The sequence below is a fragment of the Dermochelys coriacea genome, chromosome 8, assembly GCF_009764565.3.
Source record: "Dermochelys coriacea isolate rDerCor1 chromosome 8, rDerCor1.pri.v4, whole genome shotgun sequence".
NCBI lineage: Eukaryota > Metazoa > Chordata > Testudines > Dermochelyidae > Dermochelys > Dermochelys coriacea.
Window position 1 is genome coordinate 89,333,849 of NC_050075.1, and position 26,641 is coordinate 89,360,489.

General features: G+C 39.6%; 2 protein-coding genes across 7 annotated transcripts in view; both read right to left on the reverse strand.

The window, feature by feature from the left end:
• Positions 1 to 844: 844 nt before the first annotated feature.
• DYNLT5 (dynein light chain Tctex-type family member 5) lies at positions 845 to 10,662 on the reverse strand. Of its 3 annotated transcripts, none has more exons than XM_038413764.2 (5): positions 10,574 to 10,662; positions 9,684 to 9,807; positions 7,700 to 7,785; positions 2,550 to 2,674; positions 845 to 1,236 (listed from the first exon to the last, which is right to left on the reverse strand). In XM_038413764.2, the coding sequence occupies exons 2-5, from the start codon at positions 9,794 to 9,796 to the stop codon at positions 1,033 to 1,035; spliced, it is 528 nt and encodes a 175-aa protein (XP_038269692.1). In that variant the 5' UTR covers positions 9,797 to 9,807; positions 10,574 to 10,662; the 3' UTR covers positions 845 to 1,032. The 3 variants fall into 3 exon arrangements, with proteins under 3 accessions (XP_038269692.1, XP_043346963.1, XP_038269690.1); XM_043491028.1 differs by lacking the exon at positions 10,574 to 10,662 and adding an exon at positions 9,968 to 10,293 and having other exon boundaries at positions 9,684 to 9,828; XM_038413762.2 differs by lacking the exon at positions 10,574 to 10,662 and having other exon boundaries at positions 9,684 to 10,293.
• Positions 10,663 to 16,665: 6,003 nt separating this feature from the next.
• SGIP1 (SH3GL interacting endocytic adaptor 1) overlaps positions 16,666 to 26,641 on the reverse strand; it is a 184,889-nt gene continuing 174,913 nt past the window's right edge. For all 4 annotated transcript variants that reach the window (XM_043490671.1, XM_043490669.1, XM_038413191.2 and 1 more), the window contains one exon: positions 16,666 to 25,886. In XM_043490671.1, coding sequence (XP_043346606.1) covers positions 25,864 to 25,886 — 23 coding nt within the window. In that variant the 3' untranslated portion in view covers positions 16,666 to 25,863. The remainder of the gene's footprint in view (positions 25,887 to 26,641) is intronic.

Here is a 26,641-nt window from a genome sequence, read left to right on the forward strand (position 1 = left end):
AGCCATCACCTACAGCCCCCAACTAAAACCTCTCCAGCGCATCATCAAAGATCTACAATCTATGCTGAAGGATGACCCCTCACTCTCACAGACCATGGGAGACAGGCCAGTCCTCACTTACAGACAGCCCCACAACCTGAAGCAAATACTCACGAGCAACTACATATCACACAACAAAAACACCAACCCAGGGAACAAACCCTGCTACAAACCCTGGTACCAACTCTGTCCACATATCTATTCAAGGGACACCATCAGAGGACCTAACGACATCAGCCACATCATCCGGGGCTCGTTCACCTGCACATCTACCAATGTGATATATGCCATCATGTGCCAGCAATGCCCCTCTGACAGGTACATTGGACAGTCTCTACGCAAAAGAATAAATGGACACAAATCTGACATCAGGAATCATAACATTCAAAAACCAGCAGGAGAACTCTTCAATCTCTCTGGTCACTCAATAACAGACCTCAAAGTGGCAATTCTTCAACAAAAAAAAACCTTCTAAAACAGACTCCAATGTGAAGCTGCAGAACTGGAATTAATTTGCAAACTAGATACCATCATATTAGGCCTGAATAAAGACTGGGAGTGGTTGGGTCATTACAAAACCGAAACTTAATTTCCCCAACACTAATTTCTCCCTACTGTTACTCACATCTTCTTGTCAACTGTCTGTAATGGGCCACTCTCTTACCACTTCAAAAGTTATTTCTCTTCCTTTGGTATCCTGCTGTTAATTGATTTATCTCATTAGACTGACCTAACACTTGGTTAAGCAACCCACATCCTTTCATGTATTTATACCTGCCACTGTATCTTTTACTTCATACATCTGATGAAGTGGGATCTAGCCCACGAAAGCTTCTGCCCCAAACAATTTGTTAGTCTCTAAGGTGCCACAAGGACTCTTTTTTTTGCTGATATAGACTAACACGGCTACCACTGAAACCTGTCTTCTAACAGTTTTTCTACAATATAAACACAAGTTAGATATTCTTCTTCCACTAAAACTAGAACTTTTCATTATTCAAAATAAACAGCATAGACATTTGCAAGAGCAAATAGTGAGGTATTTTTGAAAGCATACGATGAAAACGTATCACTTGCAGGATCCCAAACGCATCTGCTTCCAATTTGCATGCTCTGTTCATTTAGTTGTCCAATATGTACAATCACAATAATTTTGTACCTTGGTATCATAAGGTCTTTTACCCGAGCCTTAATAACCTATAAGAGAGAAACATGTTCAGACAAATTACTCTTTCTATAGTAGGTTCACAGGTAAAAATCACTGCATTAATACAGCAAGTATAAACATGTTATGTATAGTATTATTAAACATTTTCCTGTAAGTATTCCAGTACCATTAGAGGGTGGAATATGTGAGACTGTGGTTACAGCACCAACGAATCACTATTTTCAACACCGATGATAGTGATATCAGTTCTTGGAAATGCCATATCCCCAAAAGATTAACTTCAGGAGTTGCATTTTAAAAAGTGGTGGCATCTTCTTGATTAGTTAGAGAGAGCAAAGCACAGTTCAAATATGAAAACTGTCTATGAAAAAGATGGCACCTTTGCTCTTAACTGAATATACAGAGATGATCTGTTATGTTGACTAAAATGTATAAAACCAACCAAACAAAAATACCCAAACACACAAGTTTTTGCTGCCTTTTACTTCTGTTAGCTTTACAGACATATCTTTGCTAAAAGAATAAGTTGTACATGCTATTCTCTCTAAAACAAATCTGTTGATGATGCTCAAATTCCACTCTAGTATACTTAATCAAACTCACTGAAGACTTGCACATGTGTTACCAAGCAGAATTTGCAACAGCACAAATGCAGAAGTATCAATAAGGGGCTATTTTGGTTGTTTCTGGAGGATTAAGCTACAGTGAACTGAGGCCACTTAACTTGTAAATGAGAGCATCCACACAGGGATTTAATAGATTTTAACTTCAAACCTTTAGTTCACTCGTTTAAATTTTCCTAAGCCCTATATTCTACTTACTAATATCGTCTCTTCCGACATGAAAGCCTAGGAAAGGAGATTTTAAAAGGAAAAAAATCGGAGGCATTGTCATGTCCGGGGCACTGGGTTTGCCTACCCAAAATCTGGCTGGGGAGAGCTAGCAAAATTCTCCCACATTGCCTCTGGTACACCTAATGCCCACTCACATGGTTTCTTGGGAGGACAAGTTCAATGGAACCACTCCCCATTGGCCACAGTAGCCCCTGTGACCATCCAGGGGGCTATGCATAAAAGTTACAACAGCCTGGGACTGTTCCATTTTCTGGGTAAATTTTGAGGACCAGAAGAAGGATGATGTGCAGTCTCTGGCCCATCCACTTGTCACAAGCCTGACAAGTCATGTTCCCCTGCCCAATGCATACCCCAGACATACAGAAAAGGGTCTACCAGAGAAAGTGGGGAGACTGTGCATGAAAGACCCCTCAATTTGAGAAGGGGGTGAATCTGATCCATAGTTTACTTAAAATGCCTAGTTGTACTAATAATTTATTTTTTAATACCTCAGAGATGGTCTTTGTCATTTGTCTGCATAGATCTGCTTCATATTTTTCTTCTTGAAGATAATTAGTCAGCACATCCTTCAAAATATTATTTACTGTGACCACGGGAAAACGTTTTGCAGGACCTGGTATATGTAGATATTTTATAGTGCTTTAATTTATAATCCATGTTGAGAATAACTGAACACATTGTAAACTGCTTTTTTAACCCGACTAATCAAAATGACCAAAGAAAGGGGGTTAATTAGAACAGTGAACTAGTACACTAGTTATGTGTCTCTCTGGAGACCTGAATTCAAATCCTGGATTAGGTGGAAACTAAAAATATTTTTATGATTTCATATTATAAAGCTACCACACAATTTCGTATGGGGTTAAGTCTATTTTTAAAGAGACCCAGAATTGAAACAGGAGGGATGCTAAAGATCAAGACTGAGGTGCTTCATTTAACTTTGCACAGCATCTCTGGTTCTAGCCAATGCTATTATAATATTTCATTTCAAGAACATTAATTCACCCACAAATTAAACAGAGAAAGAGTGATTTTTTTTTACTGGAAAACAAAGCACCTTCAAAATCATATTTTTTCTCTTTAACTACAAGGTTGTAATAGATTTACCAGGAAATTAAGTAAAACAAGTTAAGGTTTGTAGCACTTTGGGAATTTTTAATGAGATTCCTTGTTTGTTCTCATTCTCCTCCAGAATTTTTACCAGAATATTAAACTGACATGTAAAACAAGAATGACAATTGTAAGATGTAAGATATCAATGGATCTCTCTAATTGGAGAGTAAATGTATGGCTAGTAGTGATCTGCTAACAATCACTTGAAACAAATGCTATGACTAGGGCCAACCAAATTTACAGCCATGAAAAATGCATCACGGACCATGCTATTTGGTCTCCCACAGTAAAATTTGGTCTTGTGTGCGCTTTTATCCTATACTATACAGATTTCACAGGGGAGACCAGCGTTTCTCAAACTGGGGGTCCTGACCCAAAAAGGAGTTGTGGGGGTGGGGGTCAGAAGGTTACTTTAGGAGGGTCATGGTATTGCCATCCTTACTTCTGCGCTGCCTTCAGAGGTGGGCAGCTGGAGAGTGGCACCTGTTAGCCAGACGCCCATCTCTGAAGGCAGCGTCCTGCCAGCAGCAGTGCAGAAGTAAGGGGTGGCAATATCATACCATGCCATCCTTACTTTTGCGCTTCTGCCTTCAGAGCTGGGCAGTTGGAGAGTGGCGGCTGCTGAGTAAGGGTCCAGCTCTACGGGCAGCAATGCAGAAGTAAAAGTGGGAATACCATACTATGACATCCTTACTTCTATGCTGCTGCTGGCAGTGGCTCTGCCTTCAGAGCTGGGCTCCTGTCCAGCTGTCCAGCTCTGAAGGCAGTGCTGCCGCCAGCAGCAGCGCAGAAGTAAGGGTAGCAGTACCGCAACTGCCCCTACAATAACCTTGTGACCTCTTCCCCACAATTCCTTTTTGGGTTTATTTTGATCTAAGGTTTTTTTAACCTCTTTTCCATGGTATCTGAGTGTTTTTTGATGTTAACCAACTAAGGTGCACACAAAAATACTTACAGGTTGTTATACCTCTTGCATGCTGAAATCTATTGAATGGGGATGTAATACCCTTCAAAGTATTGGAAGTACTATAGGCAGCAGAATATCTCATTTGCCTCAAAGTTCAATCATACTCTATCATTTCCTTGGGAAAATGTGGTTGTGCATCACGCAGTTGTGTGGCAGAAATGTACACTTGTTTGATCCTATAAAGTGTTCTAAGTACATTCTTATGCATAAGTCTCAGTAAAAAAAGATCTACAAGTGGGCAATGTACAGCTAGTCAGGAATTTTTCAGCAAACCATCTTCCCATTGAAAAATTTTGATTAGTCCTGTCAAGGTTCCTTCCCCCCGCTGAACTCTAGGGTACAGATGTGGGGACCTGCATGAAAACCTCCTAAGCTTACTTTTACCAGCTTAGGTTAAAATTCCCCAAGGTACAAACTATTTTACCCTTTGCCCTTGGACTTCCACTGCCATCACCAAACGTCTGGGTTTATTTTTTTGAGAAAGTTGTTTGGAAACATCTTTCCCCCCAAAATCCTCACCAAAACCTTGCACTCCCCTGCCTGGGGAAGATTTGATAAAAATCCTCACCAATTTGCAAAGGTGACCACAGACCCAAACCCTTGGATCTTAAGAACAATGAAAAAAAACATTAAATTTCTTATAAGAAGAATTTTAATAAAAGAAAAGGTAAAAAGAATACCATCCTGATTTTACAGAGGTGAAATACCTTACAGGGTAATTAGATTCAAAACATAGAGAATCCCTCTAGGCAAAACCTTAAGTTACAAGAAAGACACACAGACAAGAATATTCATTCTATTCAGCACAGTCTAATTTCTCAGCTATTTAAAGAAATCATAATCTAACGCATATCTAGCTAGATTACTTACTAAGTTCTAAGACTCCATTCCTGTTCTGTCCCGGCAAAAGCATCACACAGACAGACAGACCCTTTGTTTCTCCCTCCCTCCAGCTTTGAAAGTATCTTGTCTCCTCATTGGTCATTGTGGTCAGGTGCCAGCAAGATTATCCTAGCTTCTTAACCCTTTACAGGTGAAAAGATTTCTCCTCTGGCCAGGAGGGATTTTAAAGATGTTTACCCTTCCCTTTATATTTATGACAAGTCCTCACTGAAACTGTTTGCAGGAAAAGATCAGTTTCAATAAGTTTCTTGACTCGAACAATAAGTTTCAAAATTGATCAAATGTTCTTTTTCAAACTGTTAGAAATGAAAATTCGTAGTTTCCCGTTTTGAAACATTTAAGTTAATTACAGTAAAATAGCACCAGGTAAAGCATTCACCAAGAGGTTGCAGAAGAGAAAGAGGAGGAAATGGCACTTGCAGAGGAACAGACTGGATTTAGACTGGATCGAAGTGCAACAGATCAGTTATTTGTGATAAAACAAATATCAAAGAAATACACAGAACACAACCGAACCTGTTACTACAACTGTATAGACTTCAAAGAGGCTTTTCATTTAGCAGAAAGGGTTATGACAAGTTATGACAACATATAGCAGCCCCCAAAATTGATCAAGCAGATAGAAAACATCTACAGAAAATCAATGAGTGCAATGAGAGTAGACAAGAAACTGATGGAATGGTTCAGCACGACAACAGGAGTGCATGCTATCACCAGACTTGTTTTACTTGGTACTGGAAACAGTAATGGCTGTAGCACTGAGAGATGAAAAGGGAGGAGTCTTAGATTCACAGATGACATGGACCTCCCAGAATTGACTAAGGAGGATTTACAGAGAATAACTGACAGGGTAGAATGGGAAAGAGTATCAGAGAATGGGAATTGTGAAGACGACATAAAAAACAAGAATTGGACTAGCCACTACTGCATTTGAAAAAATGAAAGATCTGGAAGGCTAAAGACTTTTTGATAAAAACTAAAATCAACGTATATTGAGACAACTGTCATGCTGACACTTGCTATCCAGATTGGAATGCTGGTATATGAGGAAATCTGAAGGACAAAAGATTTTACATTGCAGAAATGAACTGGCTGAGGGGAATATTGAGCTTCAAAACTGCAGAAAATGAAAAATGAAGAGAGAATAAAACAGCTAGGGCATAATATAACACATGTACAGAAGACTCAAGAAAGACGACTGTGATGGTTTGCACACGTATCAAGAATGGACTCAGAAAGGATACATACATGGCAATAAATACCAGAGTGCATGGAACTAGAAAGAGGAAGACCGAGGATGCATTGGATAAATGCAGTGAAGAATGACAGAACAAAAATGTTTAAAGATGTACCAGCTTCATAGCTTTGTTCAAGATAGAAAGTGGAGGAAAGGTTTTATTTAGAGCATCATTGCTGTTGAGCTGATGGATGGGAATCAAAAAAGAAGTAAGAGATTAACAATGAAAAAGGGTTGAAATTTAACAAACAATTTGAAATTATCAAAACAAAATTTTGACCCAAACTGAAATCTTTTTTGGTTTGTCAGTTCATGAAAGTTTTCAAGGTTGCAACTTTTTGTCCCAATTCAAAATGGGATTTATTTTTTTTTAAATCTGCAGTATCTTACTGGGATGGGAAAACTGTTTTCCATCCAGCTCTAAGGACATGAAGTGGACAAGTTTTATCCATCTACCATGCTGTAAACAGATTGCTCCTATACCTTTGGCCAAAAAGGATAAACTCCTTTTCTTGCTATTATCTGGATTAATAGTACCTTACAGACTCCAAACTTTAAACAACTAAATTTTGTTTTCAGTCAAAATATACATCATGCTGTTTTTGATTCTAAATTAAGACAAATGTTGATCCCCAATATTCTCTCATGCTGAGACTCTATTATGATAAAGCTATTTTATCGGGAGCCATTATGACCATAACAATTTGGGGCAGGGACAGTCTTTTTGTTATGAGTTTGTACAGTACCTACCACAGAGTGGCCCTGATCTGGAGCCCTTAGTATTACCTCAATATTAATAAATTAAACAGACAAATTACTATGCCTCCCAGTGTACAAATTAAGAGACGCACTCTTGATACAAGAAAGTTATCTTAAAGAGAAACTATCAACTTCAAAATCCCACTTCTCCCTGAAAATTTTCAGCTTACAATTGTTACAGATTGCACCTAATATTATAATAACTGAAAGTTTAGAGAAAAACATTTTTCTCTGAATTTTAAATTGTTAATTTGATAACTTGATGCATTTAACTGCAATTTGGCATCTAGTCTGTTTCAGTGTTTTTCCCCTGTAGGTTTTTTACACAGCAACAAGGAAAGGTGTGATTTGGTGTTTTGTTTTAAAACAGGGAGAGGTGATTGTAAAACCACAAAAACTGGTAAAGAGGACTCAGGGGCAAATGTATTAATAGAAATGACAGTAGTTTGAATTCTTTTCAAAACTGACTACATTTTGACTGTTTATTTAGGCAATATCTGAGTTATACAGTTTACATTTTGGATTCATAGCATTTAAGATCAGAAGGGATCATTAGAGCAATTAATTTAACAGATATATCACAGACTATTAAATTTCACCCAATCACCTGTATTGAGCTTATTTTTTTAGTGTGAGATGGAGGAGGAAGTGTTCCATACCCAGCTGATAAGTGTTCTCCAACTGACTGGCAAGACGAGGAATATCATGGCCAGGTTCATCCATATAAGATACTGTACTCATGGAGCTAAAAATAATTCAAAAAGTGACTGTATAAACTAGTGTATATTGAAAACTATGTTGATAAAAATAAATTGCAAAATTTTAGATGGTATAGACACACAGCTTTTTCTCTCAGAAAACGTTAAAATAATTTTTGGACTTGTTTATGTCAAAATGGGACCAGTTAAGAATGTCTTTTCTCAGGACATTAGGTGCTAAAGAAATATGCTGCCACTCAGTGGGACACATCATTACACCAAGTTAAACACTGAAGAGTAGTGGAAGCAAAATATCTGCTCTTTCTTGTAAGGCTAGCTGTTTTCAAAGAACATAATGCATTAATTTGCCAAACTGCATTCTAAACAGAGCTTCTGTTTTGAAAAGTAATCTACATTTAAGAAAAAAAACCTGAATTTTCTAGCTGCATGGGGTTGAGCAGAGTAAAGCAAAATGATAACTTTTAAACTTTAATTTGATTTTGCTATAACAGAAATACAGTAATGAAGCCCAGAATTTAGAAGCAGCTCGGTGGCCAACTACTCAATTTTAAGTAGGATGGTGGGGGAGTGGGATGGAGATAAGTAAAAATCAATCTGATAGGAACTCTGATACCACAGAATTGGGTGCAATATAAGAAGCAGGAAAAATTCACCTTAAACTACAGCTTTACAAAATATAATTTTGGTAAATACTTTGCCATTCTTTTTTGTATCCAAACTACTGCCAAACAAGTCTGTGGACTGAGATGTCCCCTAAAAAAGGAATACTCTAGAATATTTCACAAGGAGTCAGATGAAATCTACCTTCTGGTTCCAAATGGAACCCACTGGCAAATGTGTTATTGTTTCCCCTCTGAGCCAATCCATGGGGGATATGAGTTGTTATAGCCTCCACCCTTGAGCTCATGATTTTCGCTCTGGAGGTTCCTGGTTCAATCTCCAACAGATGCCATCAGATGCATTTATGAAAGTGACTGGAGAAACACTGCATTCTAAATTCTAAATCCATTCTAAATTCTGGGCTTCATTACTGTGTTTGCTATAATAAAACCAAATTAATGTTTAAAAGTGATTGTTTTGCTTTACTCAACCCCTCACAGATAGCAAATTCAAATTGTTTTTTTCTTAAATGCATATTAGTTTTGAAAACAGAAGCTGTGCTCAGAATGCACATCCGAAGGATTAATTAGAAGAGTGATACCCCAAATAAGAACTTTTCCCTTTCCCTTTAAAGGTGGTAGAGGGAAAGGTTTTTAAGAGGAAGCTATAAACATGAATATCTTAAAAAAAAAAACAAAAAAAAAAACAAAACAAAAAAAACAAAAAAAACTTAAGCCTCCCTCACTCAGGCAAAAACAAGGAAGCCACCCAGTTACAATGAACATTTTTAAATGGGTACTCTCCATGGGCTTGATCACAGCATACAGGCCCTGATCCAAACATTTAAGCACTTGCTTAACTTTAGAATGTGAGTAATCCTACTGACTTCAGTGGGACTACTCATATCCTTAAAGTGTTTTGCTGGATTGGAGCCAGAGCATTAAGCAGCTTGCTGGGCCTCTCAAGAGGAGACATGGAGCTAAGGATGGACCTTTACCATGACCAAGAACTAATTCTTCTTCAAGTAATCCCCAAAACAATTACATCAACCAACATTAAATTTGTTGCTTATGACTGCTAGTTTAGACTAAAGAGGTTCCTCAGATTTAGTAAAGTAATCATGATGAGAAAAAGCACTCTTACAGTGATGCTTGAATGACAGAACATTTTTCCTTTGTAATTACCATGCAAAAAAGCTTTCTCATAATGCTTCAGAAACAGGAGTTAGATTCAAAACATCCCCTCAACCATTTTACCCTTTTTATTTCTCAATGCAACATTTTCCTGACATTATTTTATAATCCAAATTAGAAAAATTACTTACTCTTTGTTTTTTCCAAGGATTTCTTTTGCTCTGACTTCATGGCTGCTTAAAGAGGATACACTGCCTCTTTTCTTTAACAGGCGCGCTGCCTTATCCTTAGCTATGTCCGACATGTCTATTAAATCTGAGAATTTATACAGCGATGCATCCGATGAAGCGAGCTGCAGCTCACGAAAGCTTATGCTCAAATAAATCTGTTAGTCTCTGAGGTGCCACAAGTCCTGCTTTTCTTTTTGCGGATACAGACTAACCCGGCTGCTACTCTGAAACCTGGCAGTAGGCCAGAGATCCTGAAACATACAGGGGGCTGTAGTAACAGTATACATATTTTAGCAAATCAAGTATATGGAAGTATGTGCGCTATCGAAAACTGATTGGTCCAAAAGAGATTTTACAATACTACAAATACAGACTAACAGGGCTGCTACTCTGAAACCTACAATACTCCAGTGAACTAATAATCCTTGGCCTAAATTCGTTGTTCCATGTACCCTTTCAGAAACAACTGAACTGGGGCATCCGTGAGTACAAAGTTTCAGAGTAGCAGCCGTGTTAGTCTGTATTCGCAAAAAGAAAAGGAGGACTTGTGGCACCTTAGAGACTAACAAATTTATTAGAGCATAAGCTTTCCTGAGCTACAGCTCACTTCATCGGATGCATCCTTTGATGCTGTAGCTCACGAAAGCTTATGCTCGAATAAATTTGTTAGTCTCTAAGGTGCCACAAGTCCTCCTTTTCTTTTTTCGTGAGTACAAAATGACACCTCTGTTTTGAGTTCGCAGATAAGCTGTCAGCCCGGTCCCATTGCCCTGCTTCCCACCCAGCGGCGCGGCGCGGCGCGCCCCCCGCCACACCCCCAGCTCCCCGCCGCCGAACCGCCCCGCACTCACCGCCACCCGCAGCCGAAGTGCCGCTTGCCCAAGAAGCTGCGGCGGCGGCGGCTGGTTTCCAGGGTTACGGCCAAACATGCTCCCTCCCCCCCCCCCCCCGGGGCCTCCTCTCCCCTGCTCTGCCGGGGGGGCGGCCCCAGAAGCGCAGAGAGGGGCTCAACGGGGCGGGAGCAGCGTGCGCGAGCCGAGTTCCCTCCGGACCGGCTCGGCTCGACCCCTTCTGCTTCTGATTGGATGGCAGCAGGGGGCGGGGCCTCTGGCCTGACCTCCCCTGCGGTCCGGCCCCCTACCCCCGGGGGGGGGGGGGCGGCGCAATGACCGCGCGCGCCGCGTTCCCCCTTGGCGGGCGGGCGGGCGGGCAAGGAGAGCCCGGCCCCGCGCCCCCCCAGTTTCTCTCCGCAGGCTGCGGCGCCGGGCTCCGCTCGTCCAGGCCCTGGGCACGGCGACGCCCTCGGAGAGAGGGTCTGTCGGGCGCGGAAGGGCGCCCGCGGAGCCCTGGCAGGGGCCGCCGTGCTCTGTGGCTGGCGGGCTCCCTCCCGGCCTTTCCTGCTGCCAGGAACCGCTCTGCCCGGCAACGCCGGGGGGCAGCTCAGGCTCACCCCGGCCCAGGTAGCCGAGCCCTGGCAAGGCTCCTGGCAGCTGCCCCAGAAACAGGACCAGCCTGGGAACACCTGGGTAAGTGGCAACCGTGGCTCTGTGTCCGCAGCGGGACCGCCTGAGGGCAAGTCTACACTGAAGGCTTAAGTGGATCTATGTTTAGGCGCCTTACGACCACTGCGGTAATTTCCGCTATGGCGGATGTCCACACTACCGTCTCTCAGGGGGGCAGGATGGTGGGCTGAGAGCCAGGACTCTCAGCTCCCCCCCAGCTGCCCCCTGGCATTCTCGCCCTCACATCCCAGCCTGGGGCTTCTTGCCTCCAGCAGGATGATTCACGCCCAGAGTCCAGTCAGCAGCCAGGCTCTCAGCGGGGAGCTGAGAGGCCAGCCAGGCTCCCACCATGAAGCCAGGACCTCTGTGGGCAGCAGTGAGCCCAGGTGGGCCGGCAGCCCAAGCTGGGAGCTGGGGTGGCAGCCTGGCTTGGAGTGGACACCCAGCCGCAGCCTGGCTGGGGGAAGCCCTGAATCTGGCTTTCTTACCCATTTCAGGGCTCTGCAGCAGCTGTGAAATTGACAAGACAGGCAATAGCTGATGTAAGGAAGGGAGTATCTACAGAGACACTGGGTCATCCTAACTACATTGACATAAGCCCTATGCTGCAGGAGTAATCAATAGGCCAGACCACCAGATATCTTTGAATGGACCCTTAAATCTTTTTATTTACTTATCGTTGTTGTTGTTTTTTTTTATCATCGACTCTGGAGTCTAGACCTTGACTATATCTTGACAAAAAATAATTGAGTACTCCAGCAAGCCTCTGGTGGAGGTGGAATTATTGTTGGTGTAGTAGGGCACTTATATCTTCAGGAGCAAGGCTGTAGTGTGTATAGTGGTATAATTAGGTCCATGTAAGCTACCTTAGATTGCCCTAACTATGTAGCATAGACCAGGCCTTAGCTCGCAGTTTGGGTGAGGTGAAGGTAGAGCTGCCTTGAAGATTGGCCCTACTGTAGTACCATCTTCTTTACACATAACTTTAATTACAATCTCATGCTTCCCACCTCCATACACCACACCTGTAAATGTGTATGTTACAGCCTTGCATGTTGAAGGTAGCAAAGATACAAATTCTTTGCTATGTATGAAAAATAAAGCACATCCTCCCCCAAACTACAGAAAACATGCTGTTTGAGTACAAAGTTAATTTTTACAAGTAACAGTTAATTGCTTTATGAATTAACATTTGCTGTCTGCATGCTATTCCCCCAGGGCAGCTTTTACAAGTTTTGCCCTGAGAGAGCAAAGCTTTTTCTGGTTTAAGAGACAATACTTCAAATTGCTCTAAAATCCACATAGAAAAATAGAATATTAGGTTTGGAAAAGTCCTCAGGAGATCATCTAGTTCAATCCCCTGCCCAAAGCAGGACCAATCCCCAACTAAATCATCTAAGCCAGGGCTTTGTCAAGCCAGGCCTTAGAGGTTTTTAAGGATGGAGATTCCACCACCTCCTGACGTAACCCATTCCAGTGCTTCATCAGCCTCCTAGTGAAATAGTGTTTCCTAATATGCAACCTAGACCTCCCCCTCTGCAACTTGAGACCATTACTCCTTGTTCTATCATCTGCCACCACTGAGAACAGCTGAGCTCCATCCTCTTTGGAACCACTCTTCAAGTGGTTGAAGGCTGCTATCAAATCCCTCCTCACTCTTCTTTTCTGCAGACTAAACAAACCCAGTTCCCTCAGCCTCTCCTCATAAGTCATGTGCCCCAGCCCCCTGATAATTTTCATTGCCCTCTGTTGGACTCATCCTTTCTGTAGTGGGGGGACCAAAACTGGACACAATACTCCAGGTGTGGCCTCACCAGTGCTGAATAGAGGGGTACAATCACTTCCCTCGATCTGCTGGCAATGCTCCTAGTAATGCAGCCCAATATGCTGTTAGCCTCCCTGGCAACAAGGACACACTGCTGACTCATATCCAGCTTCTCATCCACTGTAAACCCCAGGTCCTTTTCTGCAGAACTGCTGCTTAGCCAGTCAGTCCCCAGCCTGTAACCGTGCATGGGATTCTTCCGGCCTAAGTGCAGGACTCTGCACTTGCTCTTGTTGAACCTCATCAAATTTCTTTTGGCCCAATCCTCCAATTTGTCTAGGTCACTCTGGACCCTATCCCTACCCACTAGTGTATCTACCTCTCCCCCCAGCTTAGTGTCTTCTGTGAACTTGCTGAGGGTGCAATCCATCCCATCATCCAGATCATTAATAAAGATGTTGAACAAAACCAGCCTCAGGACTGACCCCTGGGGCACTTCGCTTGATACCAGCTGCCAACTAGACATCAAGCTGTTGATCATTACCTGTTGAGCCTGACAATCTAGCCAGGTTTCTATCCACCTTATAGGCCATTATCTAATCCATACTTTTTTAACTAGCTGGCAAGAATACTGTGGAGACCGTATCAAAAGTTTTGTTAAAGTCAAGATACATCACGTCCACCACTTTCCCCATATCCACAGAGCCAGTTATCCCATCATAGAAGGCAATCGGGTTGGTCAGGCATGACATGCATACAAAAATTTTACTTTAGAAGTACTGTCAAAGAAAATAACATTAAATTGAAGGAAGATGGAAGACTTAAGAGCCAGCGGCATTGATCAATACTGAGCTAGGATACTGTCTTCAGTCAAAGCAGTAACTTAAGTTTATCATGGAAAATAAAACAAATTTCAGTTTCCAGAATTCATTCTATACGCAAAACAAAAGGGTCAATCAGTTTCTTCCCTCAGAGCACTGTAGTTTCTGTGAAAAAGGGTCTGAAGGAAATGGCAAACACCATAAAAAAATTGTCATGGGGGTGGTGTTAGTAATACAAAAGTTGGTGAGGGTCTGTTGATAGTCTCCCACTAAGGAGTTGATTTTAATAATCAAACTGCTCCTGAAAAGTAGTATTCCTAAGGAGGGTTGTGTGCTGAAGAGTTAGGGTCATTTGTTCAGTCACCCCTAAAATAAGATGCTCTCATAACATTTTCAGATTCTTATAACTTTTGGTGCAGAGATGGGGGGAAAAACCCTATCAACTGTTCTACACTTAAAATTAGATTGACCTAGCAATCTAAGTTAAGGTAACACATACTTAAATATCTGAAAGCCATGACATACAAAGTTAAGATACATACCACCCCCACATTGCAACCTTAATTCTGCCCTCAGTGATACCCCAATATGCCAACACCACACAGACTAGCACTCTACCCTTACAAGTGCTGCAGGACACTTCAGGAATAGAGTAGGAACCTCTGATGAAGGAGAAACTTTCAGTTATAAGAGTAGGAAAAAATGACAAACTCTAAACAAATTATTCAAATCTAGCCTATGTACAAGTTTCCAATGAGTTTGAACTACATGGAAAGATTGAATGAAGAGTGTGTTGCTCTGTTACTGAGAGCAGTATGGGAAAAATTGGTCTGATGCTGGGTGATAAATTTAATGAAGGACTCATTTTTAAATAATTTTAATTCCTAAAGCTAGTTGAGTTGCTTGTGAATTCTGAGAAGAAAATTCATTTTGTACTCAAAGAGTAAGCGCTGTATTTTTTGGGGGGGGGAAGGGGGGAGCGCTGTATTTTTCACACATAAAGCAGGGACTCAGTCTCTGTTAAGTGCAAAATTCAAACTTAACTATGGAGTCATTACTTCGTGATTAAGGCTGCTAGTTTGTCATGGAAGTCACTGATTCTGTGACCTCTGACTTCTGCAGCAGCGTGCGCACCTGGCCCAGAGGCCATCTGAGCAGCTCAGGCAGCCCCTTGGTCAATTGCACTGGCTACTGCTGGGACAGTCTTGGGCCACTGTGCTCCCCTCCCCCAGCAGCAGCAGGAGTTTGGGCGTGGGAGGGTGGAGGGGAGAGGGTGTTGGGGCACGGGACAGGGTGTGGGCTCTGGGCAGCGTTTACCTCAGGGGGGCTCCCCGGATGTGGTGACATCCCCCTCCCTCAGGTCCTAGGTGGAGGCCTGGCTAGGCAGTTCTGTGCACTGCTTCCGCCTGTAAGTGCCACCCTCACAGCTCCCATTGGCTATGATGCCCGGCCAATGGGAGCTGCAGAGCTGGCGCTCTTGGCAGAGGCAGTGCACAGATGTTTTTTTTATTTACTGCCTGTGACTAAAACGTAGCCTTATCCATTATATAAACACCACAATATCCTTTCTGAATATGAGTTATTTACACATTAGTGACATATTTACCTCAAAATCAAGTCCACATACATACAGTAAATGTTAAACATTTATAAATATTACATATACATTGGTATTAACAAACAGTACATTACCAAAAACTATCACACACATTTGATGGCATGATCACTACCTATAATATATGTAAGACACAGGGCAGTGCTGAGGATCCTTGCCTTTCTTCAGCACTAAATTTGCAAAAGTGACTAAAATAAAACCATATAAATGTTTTGACAGGGGAAAGCATTATTCATTATTTATGGTGCCAAGGATAACAGCAGACAATTCTGATTCACTGTCATATGTTTAAACTTGTGGTAATAACATTGCAAATACTACATTTGGAAACTGATCCAAAACAAAAAAATAGAGTATTTTAATGTTTTTCGTTTATTTTCAAGAAAAAAAGGTCACATTTAAATTACAACTTAATCAGGTACTTAATTTTGTTCTTATGTATAGAATTAATAAACTTTGTTCTGAATTGGGACCTTATTTGGTGTAATAGTCTATACGGTAAATAATTGCATATTCAGGATTTTGTGAAATGGGTCATTGGGAAATATCATGAAGGAAAGACATTTATAAAAAACATTATTTACAAAAATGATATCAATATATTTGTATCCTAATCTATAAGGCAAGTAACATTTAAAATATGTTGCTTCATGATTATCTTCAACAAGTCAATACAACACATTCATATTACCAGTGGTCAAATACAAAGCTTTGCTGCAGTATGTCAAATGCAACAAATCTTTGTATCTTTTACAGTTTTTCTCTGAGAACATTAGGTAAGCAGCAAAGTTTTCATCACAGACTAAGCAGTAACTAGGGCATCATAGACTAAAGATACAGTATATTTAACTGCATGTGTAGGCTAAAAAGGCCAGACTAACTTTTTAACTTAAATCTTAAAAATATACTTGTGAAACTTAATCCACATATTTAAAGATTTTATACACAAGGTATTTTAGAAAACAATATATAGGTTAGTACACTTGGAAATCCAGTTCACTTCTGGGACTTAGTGTGGATGTTTGGAGCATTACTAATAACATAAGAGTTAGTAAATAGGGCCCAATCCTGTAAATACTTGCACTCACGCTGAAAGTTAAGCGTGTGTGAAGTTCCACTGAAGACATGTCCATAAATGTTTGAGGTTTAGGGCTCTACACTGTAATATTTAATTTGACTCAATCCACCCAATGACAATGTATATTTTGACAGAATTTCTCTGACCTGAAGTAATTGGTGGATATAATTATCTTTGGAAAAACTTGAACTTCCTATAAGATGCCTATAAGATTATTTTCTTAGGTATATAGTGGTGGTGGAGGGGGAAGATGTGGTTTTAAACAGTGCACATTTGGCTTAAGAATTAAACTGCAATACCTCATTTACACAAAGATTTGTCAAGCAACTTGTAAGAAACAAGTAAGTTAATTTTAAACAGAGGATCAATAATATTCTAGACCCTCATTAAAAAAGCTGATTCTGGACTGATTTTTCACATACTGCTTGGCCTATAGTGAAGTCCTGCTTATATGTAAACCTTTGAATAACATCACCAAATGAACACTAGAAATTGTCAAGAAAAATTGATCAAGGAGCAACATCTATACTCCCACTCTTAAAGATAAAGGGAAATCACACAGGGAGAGATCATTGCCTTACATTTCTATAGCTCATTTCTAGCCATGTTTAATGGTGCAATAACTAAAATACTTACTAGCATAAAAAGATGTCCAACTCCACAAGAATTCCCTTCCTAGTAAATTTGCAAGGAAACAAAAACTCTGATTTTGGAATGGAGTCTTTTGAGAGAGTAATTTCCTTTCAGGAACATAGCATTTTGTGTGATATTATATATTTTGGTCATGGTAAGCTCTAAAATGAAGATTTTTAAACAAAGCATCTTATGTAAAAACAAAAACTTTAATAAGAGTTGGGGAAATAAATCTATATTCCATATATCAAACTGGTTCGATTAAGTCTATGCCAAAATAGATGTCAAAAGTTTAAGTGTGACAATATTTTGTACTGTATTTAGGAAATTGTCAAGCTATTCAGAATTCTTCTGTAAATGCAGAATTCTGAGTACCTTTCAGTGAAGTGCATACAGACAGGAACTGAACAACTTAATGTATAGTTACTTTACAGCTAGAAAACTGAGGAACAAGAATGGGATGAAAGATTGGAGGAAAACCATCATTACCTTTTTATGTTGCATTGTAAACATTCAGTAAAAGATGTTTCACATTGTTCCTCTCAGGCTGTCTAACAATTACTGTTTGTTGTGATCCAGCCATTTAAAAATGTCTTTGATACAAAGCATTAAGCAGTGATTGTTCAGATTATGCTTATGCTGAAAAGATTTTAGAAAGAACCATTAAAACATTTGCACAGGATCATTCACCAGTGTCTTCTTGTGTGCAGCTCTTTAACATTAGCATTTCAATTCAACATAATGCCATCATCAATAGGTGTTTGTTAGTCCAGAATTGTGTTGTAAAAAAACAAAATATATTTTTCACTTTAAGGGCAAAATCTTTTAAGGGTCTCAAGCCAGCCTTCCATTTTGCTTATCTAGAGGACAGCAGGTGCATTTTGTGAATGCAAATTATATTATTTAAATGCTCAACTACTTGATTTTTGTGGGTATGTAGATACCTAAATGCCATTATGTGCACCTACAATTAATTCTGCTCACAATTATTTGTGTATAAAACTGCAAGTGCAAAATGAGTGCGACCAGTTTTTAAAACTGAGCACTAGAAGTTCAAAATAAATATCTAATATTTACTTCAATAACATTAAAACAAAGCAAAAACTGGACCTTCATTGTCAAAAGTACAGATGTACATAATTTGTTATACATTTTTAATGACAGTTTCTCCAGCCCAGACTGCAAATATTGCATCATCCTACCAATAGATGGCAAAGGGAAATAAATCCTGAATTTTTTTGCAATGTCAATCCCTAGCAAGAGGCTCCCTTCCAGTCCTGTCTCTAGCAGGCTGAAATAACTTTCTGGTTGGGTGAACATAACTCCCTGTCTGCAAGACTATGCTTCTGGGACAAATATTTTGTGTGTCATTTAAGTTCCACAGGTTATACAAAGGGACCTTCATGGATCTGTGCAGAAATAGGAGCTTTGTGGCAAGTAGCCTTAAAACAAAAAGCTACACAGAAAGGAAGTGATATTTAAGAAGAAAAATAATCAAAAAGCGAGTCGGGTACTTATTATTTAGTAGTATTTCATAATATTGAATGATTTTACATAACTATTAAACACATAAAGGTTGCCTAAAGAAGTCTTACATAAGGAGGAATATAGGTGAGCTGAAAATTGATATAGTATGTGTGTCCACAGTCAACCTGTTTAGGCCAAATATTTGGCTTTCCTTAGACATATACTCTGGTGATGAATGCTACTCAGTTCTATTTCAAAAAATAAAACCACACAACTCTGTCATTACGAATTGAACGGTAACTTCATTTTGAGGTGAGACCACCAAAAAAAACCCTACCTAGCAAAATCTCCATTTCTGCTACTGTTATGTACCATACAAGGGAAACTAGAAATAGAGCCCTGTTTGCTTCTGGAGTGACACATTCACATACAATGGTTACCAAACTGAAAAAGAAAAGAATGAATATTCTTAACATCTAAAAGACCCAAGTCTGCAATCATCATGGAGGTAAAAACTCCAGTTCAATTCAATGGGAGTCTTGCCTGCATTGAGAGTATCAGAAACAATGGAAGAAAAAGCATGCAGTGACAACTAGTTGAGTACATCCTTTTAAGAAGACAGTCTACTTCTGCTAACTATTTTACATAACCAGACAAAAGAGATGGGCCCAAATCCAAACCTGGTTCCAGATCTGAATTTTGCTAATGATCACTGTCTTCACAATGGGCCAGACCAAACCCTGGATACGAGTGCTGCTGAACTTGGAAGAGCTTTACTCCCAGTTATAACTTTGGGATATTTGAAATCAGAGTCAAGGTTTGCAGCTTCAGCTCACCTTTAGAGCAAAATATTATATTTGAACATATTTTAATAAGTGTGTAAATGTGGATGCTATTTAGTTATTGAAAACTAAATCACACTATTTAAAAACAAATCTTAAGTTCACATGTGTTCTTCCAGGGATCTAGTATGTAGCAAAAAGAATGTATTTCCTGAATGGTGCAAGAGGTATACATATGTAAAGAACACCTTAACTGTACACCAGCTTCTGAGATGGAGTTTGGTGTTTTTGAATTCTTTTGACTGTACAAGGTAATGTTGTATCTTACTGTATACTTTCTTGCTATGAAGAGGAAGCTTCCACTAGCTGCTATAACATGAGAATCAGGTGGTAGGACTATTATACTCTCCTCATGCTCAATATTGGCATTTAATGTCCCCAAAACTGCTGCCATTACATCCTTTTCTGTTAGTGTCAGCTCACACTCAAGTTGTGGCAGAAGGTCATGTGCTCTTAAGTGTGAAATATCAAGATATGATTTGTTGGATCATATTTAAGAAGTTCTCTATTAAAATCACAAATTAGTTTGATTCCCCATAGTTTAAATTCCAGGGTATTACTAATTAAGAGGTCTGTTGGTTTTTGGTAGTGTTTCTCTCCCTTTGTGTGTGAAACTTGAAAGCTAATTGTGTTAGTACATTCTAAGACAGAGTCTGTTTTCAAAGCAATATTTTGTAACTACTACTCCTCACACAGAGAGAGACTCAAAGCAATACTCTGTAACAACAGAAACAGCACCCAGAGACTTCCCGCCCTTCTGTTGTATTCGTCTCGCTTAGTTAACAATTGTGATTAAAATAGAGATAGAGGATGTATGTGGATGGATGCTTGGTGTGGATAATAACTGAATGATCAGGGACGTGCCAGCCTAAGAATCCAGTGTCCATCGGCTGAAGAAGGCATCAAGTGGAAATAACCAGAGGACCCCTGGAGGGCAGACTGGAATTCACCCAACAGCCTCAAGAATGGGAGAACCAAAGAACAAGATAACATCTGGCAGCACGGAACCGTCAAGAATGTGCCATCTGCTGATTGATTCAGCAACAGCATGATGAAGCAATTCCCATAGACTGGCATAGGAAGAAATTCCTATAAAAATGGACTCTAGAAAGTGAGAACTTTTGGGGTCTGATTCTGCAAACCAACTTCCAGGAGCATCTGACAAGGCCCTGCTCCCTCCTCATGTCCAGGCCACTTGGCCAGTGGCTTGGCATGAGCAACTCTAAGGCTGGTAACTATGATAACAACCTTGCAGAACCTTTGTGTGTGTATGAATGAATGTGTGAATAAATATGAAATTGAATGGAATGTTATAGCTATAACTGCTTACTATGATTTTCTGTATTCACAATAAATAAATTCACAATAAAGGCATTTTGCCTTTTCCCCTTTAATAAGATCCTGCTGGTTTTTATTTTATTGGTATAACAGATTGACAAATTCAAATTCCTCCACCCTGAACGGGACCACTGCTGGAAGAGTAATAAAGTCTGCCAATTGCCTCAACTGCAATGGCAAACAAAGACCTGAACCTAGAAGCTAGTCTCCTACTGTCACTATGAGGAGACGCTAACAAGGACAGAAGAAGGTATGGAGTTTTCTCACAAAAGAACCTAAAGGGTTTGATGTGTTTGGATGGAAAGAGAAGACACAAGTAAGTGATACTGAAGAAAAGCCTGTTTGTCCTTAACATACTTGACAAACTGTTCTTGAACAATTTCTTTATTTGGCAGTTACACTACTAGTACAGGGGTGAACCTGGTGATCTCTGATACTCTGGCCCATATCCTTCCAACCAGCCATGCCGTGTTTGATGCAAGTCAGGGGTTGGGATGGGTAGGCAAATAGGATATTAAGCCATTGCTGTGGCTCTCTGATCCTGGAGCTTTGACCTAGTCCCCAGATTTTAGGCTGCTCTATTTTACATCAGTTGCCAACAGCCCACAGGGTCTGTTCTAGCAGCTAGTGATCAGCCAGGATGATTCTGAGCCTCCTTCACTGTGGGATAGGAAGGTGAGTGGTTTAGGTACCACTATGTCAGCATTGGAGAATTCAAGTACACAGTTAAGCCAGGTTTAAATATGCTTTGTTCCATTGGAGCACCTCAAAGCAGAGTAACAGGCTGGAGAGTCTGATGCTATAAACTAGAGATGCAGAACACAGACCTAATGTATAAAACTCTGGAGCACCTCTTGTTTTCTTAAGACAGAATTGTTTAATTTTTATTCAAGGAAAGAAGACTTGAAACTTACCCATCTAGCCCAGAATTTCTATGCATTTCTACCTACCTCACATTGTGAGGATTGTGATTAAAGGCCCACTTTGCTGTCTCCATACTTTATCTGCACACATCTGAACATTTGCATGCATACACACTTGGTTGAAAGCTCACCTACAGAATCTAGCCATGTACGCACAAGGGTGCAAATGCGCACTTAGTCAAAGGCTGGAAATCTGATCATGATGCTGGAAAAGGGGTTTGAAGGACAGGACTATATATATGCTAAATAATGTAATTTTGGACAGCCTGTCACAGTGCTAAAGACACTCATTCAAAGAGCAGAAAATCTGAGATATGCTGAACATAAACTAGGGCAGAATAGCACCCCAATGTATAAGACTGGTCTTTTCAACAGAACTTTCCTAGTTACATGATCTTTTTTAATAATGAAAATTGTAGTGATGGATGTAATTATAGATTTGGTTAAATCAGTCATTCAGTTCTTGAAACAAAGTTATGGTTACTGCACATACTTGTTCTTCTTTGTGAAAATGTCCTGTTCGCCTCACCACAGCTGAGTCAGTGTATGAGATTCTTCTGCTATGAGAGTCTTTCTGAACTGAGTTTACAATATATGGATAATCTCTGTCCACAAAGAGCTAGTATTTACTACTTTCAATGTAGAGGTATATAGTTATACAGGTACCTATGTACCCCATCTGGTCTACTCATATTCAGTTCACATCAGGGAGGCTATGCAGTTTTTTAAGTGGGCATTTTACAGCATAAATAGAACAGGTTCCTTTTTGCACCATTTTAAAAAGCTGCCATAATTTCTGTTAATCATTATCAAGTTCTAAATCTCCTTAACATAAAATATAAAGCGAGTTACATGTGTACCAGTAATATTTACATTTTTTAAAAACATTTTTGTATGGATTACAATTGTTGAAGCATGGTTTTGCAAATTATGTATTGTATATTTCATAAACATATTTGAAGAACTTCTCTTTTTTGTAGGTTTTTATTTTTAATTACTTGCCCTATTTTCAGTTCCTATTTCAAATAGATGTTGGTTATATAGTCAATACAGTCATATTTCCAATCAGGGGAAAAAAATCAAACCAGATTGGCAAATATCTTATTTAGGAATACTGTCTTGTTCACTTTTAAATGTTTGGAGGATGTATGAATTTTGATAACAATTGTATTTTAATCTCTACCCTGTTACATTTTATTTTTTGTGAACATGCACACACCGACAAAAGTTGATCTTTAACATATATCTTGAATTATTAATCTAGGACTCTGCTCAGAGTTTCAATATTTCTAGGTTTCCTTATTTGCTCTCAGTAATTTTAAAAGAAAGGTGTACTTAAAAAAAAAAAAGCACTCAAAGTTCAGCTGCTAATAAGCACTTATCAATATGTATGATCTGGGACACATACATGAAAATAATGTTTTTATTTTTTATTGACATTTGTGAGCCTGTTGCTGGCAACTTTTGGGACACTAATGATATGGGGAATGAATTTAGAGGCTGAAAATTAGCATTATTTGGCATTACACATTTCTATAATACCCATCATCATAATTAATGGATGATCTTGTAGTTTTCTGTGTACCTCAACATTAGAACAACTTTAATGTTTGATTTTGAACAGATATTTCATTTTCACACAGCACAATTTTTACATTAAAACAGAACAGAAAACTACCTTTCTACCATTTCAGCTGACATGCCATTAATGTCACAAATGACATCACTACGTTTGCCAGCAGTAGGCTAAGACATGCCAATTTTACCTCAAAAATAATTTTCAATTGCATTTCACACAGTAATGGGTCTGTGTCACAAAATGTAAATTGCATTTGGATCCCAACTTTGTCTAGAGCTGGGGGTGTTTGGATCAAGGGCTTGGTTCAGGCCCATCTTTAATTTTGCAGTTCATCCAAGATGAGATATGTTCCTCATTCAGTGACTTTTAAAAGTATAAAGGCAAGATATAGACACCTGCTTTATCACAGCAGATGAAGATTTGTGAAGTTAACATTCTAGCACACCCTAGTATGACAGAACTCAAGAGAACTGTGAAGACAAACATAACGTCCTTTTTCTACTGAAGACTGGCTCACCTATTAGGCTGCACATTGTTAAGTCTGCAGTTTCATGAAGTTTTCTTTAAAATAATTTCCTATCCAAAAGAAAAAAATTTCTCATCTTAGAGCCACACAGAAAATCCTGGTTGACATTCTAGTCTCCTTACAAGTATGAAACTCAGTTCCACAAACACAACGTAGTATAGTGGAATTGAGATTGACTATGCCAATCTCAGAAGAAACATATAGGGCCAAATTTTCAGCCACAGACTCCAATTTTAAGCACCCACTTTTATGCATACAACTATTTTTCCAAGTACAGCTATTTTCTAATGCAAATGAGAAAACTGTGTATAAGACCTGCATGTACAAATGTGTACATTGTGCACGCAAAATAGACAATGGGTACAGTTATCTGCCAAACTAACAGTCAACCCCATTTTCATGTTTCACTTTATAATCTTTTAATTTAGCTCACATTATAGTTCAGTGTTAAAAAATGCTAGATTACCTAAATAAATAATAGAATGTATAAAATAAATAAAACCACAGACCTGACAAGTTGTGTTACAAATATACAGTAGGAGCACTTTAAAAGTTTTTACTGGTTAGAAAGTTTTTACTAGTTCTGCTATGTCTATAATGGACCAGACCAGGAGTTAGCGCTCTCAGTTCAAAATATTTGAAATGTTTAACTACTCAGTTTTTGCACAATACAAAATTGTCCAGCTGACAAGATAAAAGACAGTGAGTTAGGAGAGCTGGGTTCTATTTCTGACTCTGTCATCGACTCAACTCTGTTACCTTGTGCAGGACTTAAGTTTTCAGTGCCTCAATTTCCCTATCCGTAAAACAGAACTAAATCCTTCAATTGTATAAAGCACTTTATGATCTATGGATAAAAAGTGCTGTATCAGAGCTACATAGTTATATAGGGTTATATTACATTCTTTCTCCATTATTTTATGCTCAAATAAATTTGTTGGTCTTTAAGGTGCCACAAGTACTCCTGTTCTTTTTGCTGATACAGACTAACACGGCTGCTACTCTGAAACCAATCTTTCTCCATTTATCTTTGTGGGGGGTTTTGTTTGCTTGCTTAGGCTCTTGACTATTGAGACAAGGAACTTTTCTTGCATGTCTGTGAAGCATCTTACATAGGGTGCTCCAAAATCCCCAACAAACAGCACTGCAAAAGTGGAGGTGGTTGCTGAAAATGTGCCCTTTAATACAATTACAATCTGTGGACATACAGAGTCCTGTAGGCTCAGAGTCATCACTGAATGTCTTCAACTGCCTGCTTATTTAATAATCTACACATAGGTGAAGTGTCAGAATATTGAGAAGAAACAAGAGTCCATAAAAGTAGAAGACCGTGTTTGGAAAAGTTGCATTATTTGTTATGAAGTTTGAAATAAGTATTTTAAGAAATATGGACATTGGGTTTTTGTATTTTGGTTGGTTGGGTTTTTGGGAGGGAAGGGGGAAAAATGTTATAACCTCCGCATTTATTAAAATATTCTTTTGGAGTTCAACCAGCTAAACAATTGAAGATAGACCTTTTATTTAGCACTATTATAAGACATACTAAGGACTGAAGAAAAAGTAAATCAGTTTGCAGGTTCTACTCAACTCTCTTTTTTCATGAGGCACCCCCTTTTTAACAGCTACCAGTATTGTATTTAAATCATATGTATATTGACAAAATGTAATCTACCTCTGTAAGCATTGTGCCATTCAACAGTACTACTATTAAATTTGTATACCACAGTTTAAATTACATCCATTTCATGAATGGTAAAATTCTAAAACTCAAGTGTCTAACTGCCAAAATACAGCCTTACTGGAATGAGTACAATTTACAAATACAATAATTACATTTTAAAACCATTAACAATGTTACATCTAGAAGTAAATACTGTAGGACTGGTCAAGACAGCGGTCTTCTCAGGAAAAAATGCTGAAAGTCGCTGACACTTCCAACAGAAGTGCCCCAAGTGCAGAATTTAGTTCATTTCCCTTAAACCGTAATTCAAACCTGTTCCACACAGCAATCCGTGGTTATATGGATTTTCCATATACTTGCATAAGCTTCCATTAGTTATCAGCCAAGTATTTTCCTATAAATAGAATATGATAAAACAACAGGTTACTGAGTGTATGATTTCCCCTGTCTATTTTGTAACTAGATCCATAGCAAAGTTAAACAGTGATACTTGATCTCACCCTGGTTCCACAGTGACGTAGTCCTGGTTTTACACTGGTGACTGCAAAATCACACCCTGATTGTGTTTTTTGAATATGCATCTGTCTCACCCATTTACCAAATGCCACATTTCACACACAGGTGCTCATTCTCTGTCCTAGAGGAGCCCAGGGCCTGCAACACCAGATGCAGGACGTCCACTGAGAGCAGAGGTCCAGTGGCACATTACCTTCTCCCTGCACTCCAACAAGGGGCCTGAACCCAGACAATGTTATTCACAAACATGGAAGAAGTGGGATTGGGCCAGCCTGGCTGGGAGCTGTGCTTATTCAATACATGTCCTGTGAAGATTCTGCCAATGAAACGCCTATAGATCCCTTGATGGCCCTTAAAACTGCTGTCCCTGACGTAAAACCCAGTGGAGACCGGTGGTGATACCACCGCTTGTCTCTCTTAGGGATGAACCCTCCCCTTATGCCTGCAAGAGTAAATCAAAATATTAGGCCAGAGTTTACTTGTACTAGGTGTAGGCAACAATAATGAAAACTACTCAGACATTGTTTTTTAATATGTACATGCATGAAGTCTGCTCCCTGGATGGACAGACATGGACACAGACATACATGCACACAGAGGCATGCACAAGGAGGGGGCAAGCAGGAGCATGCC

What these genes read in the sequence shown, in the direction of transcription:
- DYNLT5 (XM_038413764.2), bottom strand. Translation starts at nt 9,796, where the DNA reads ATGTCGGACATAGCTAAGGATAAGGCAGCGCGCCTGTTAAAGAAAAGA. An exon ending in GGAGAACACTTATCAGCTGG is followed by an intron (nt 2,675 to 7,699) that starts GTATGGAACACT and finishes TACATATACCAG; the next exon opens with GTCCTGCAAAACGTTTTCCC. An exon ending in TGACAAAGACCATCTCTGAG is followed by an intron (nt 1,237 to 2,549) that starts GTATTAAAAAAT and finishes TCTCTCTTATAG; the next exon opens with GTTATTAAGGCTCGGGTAAA.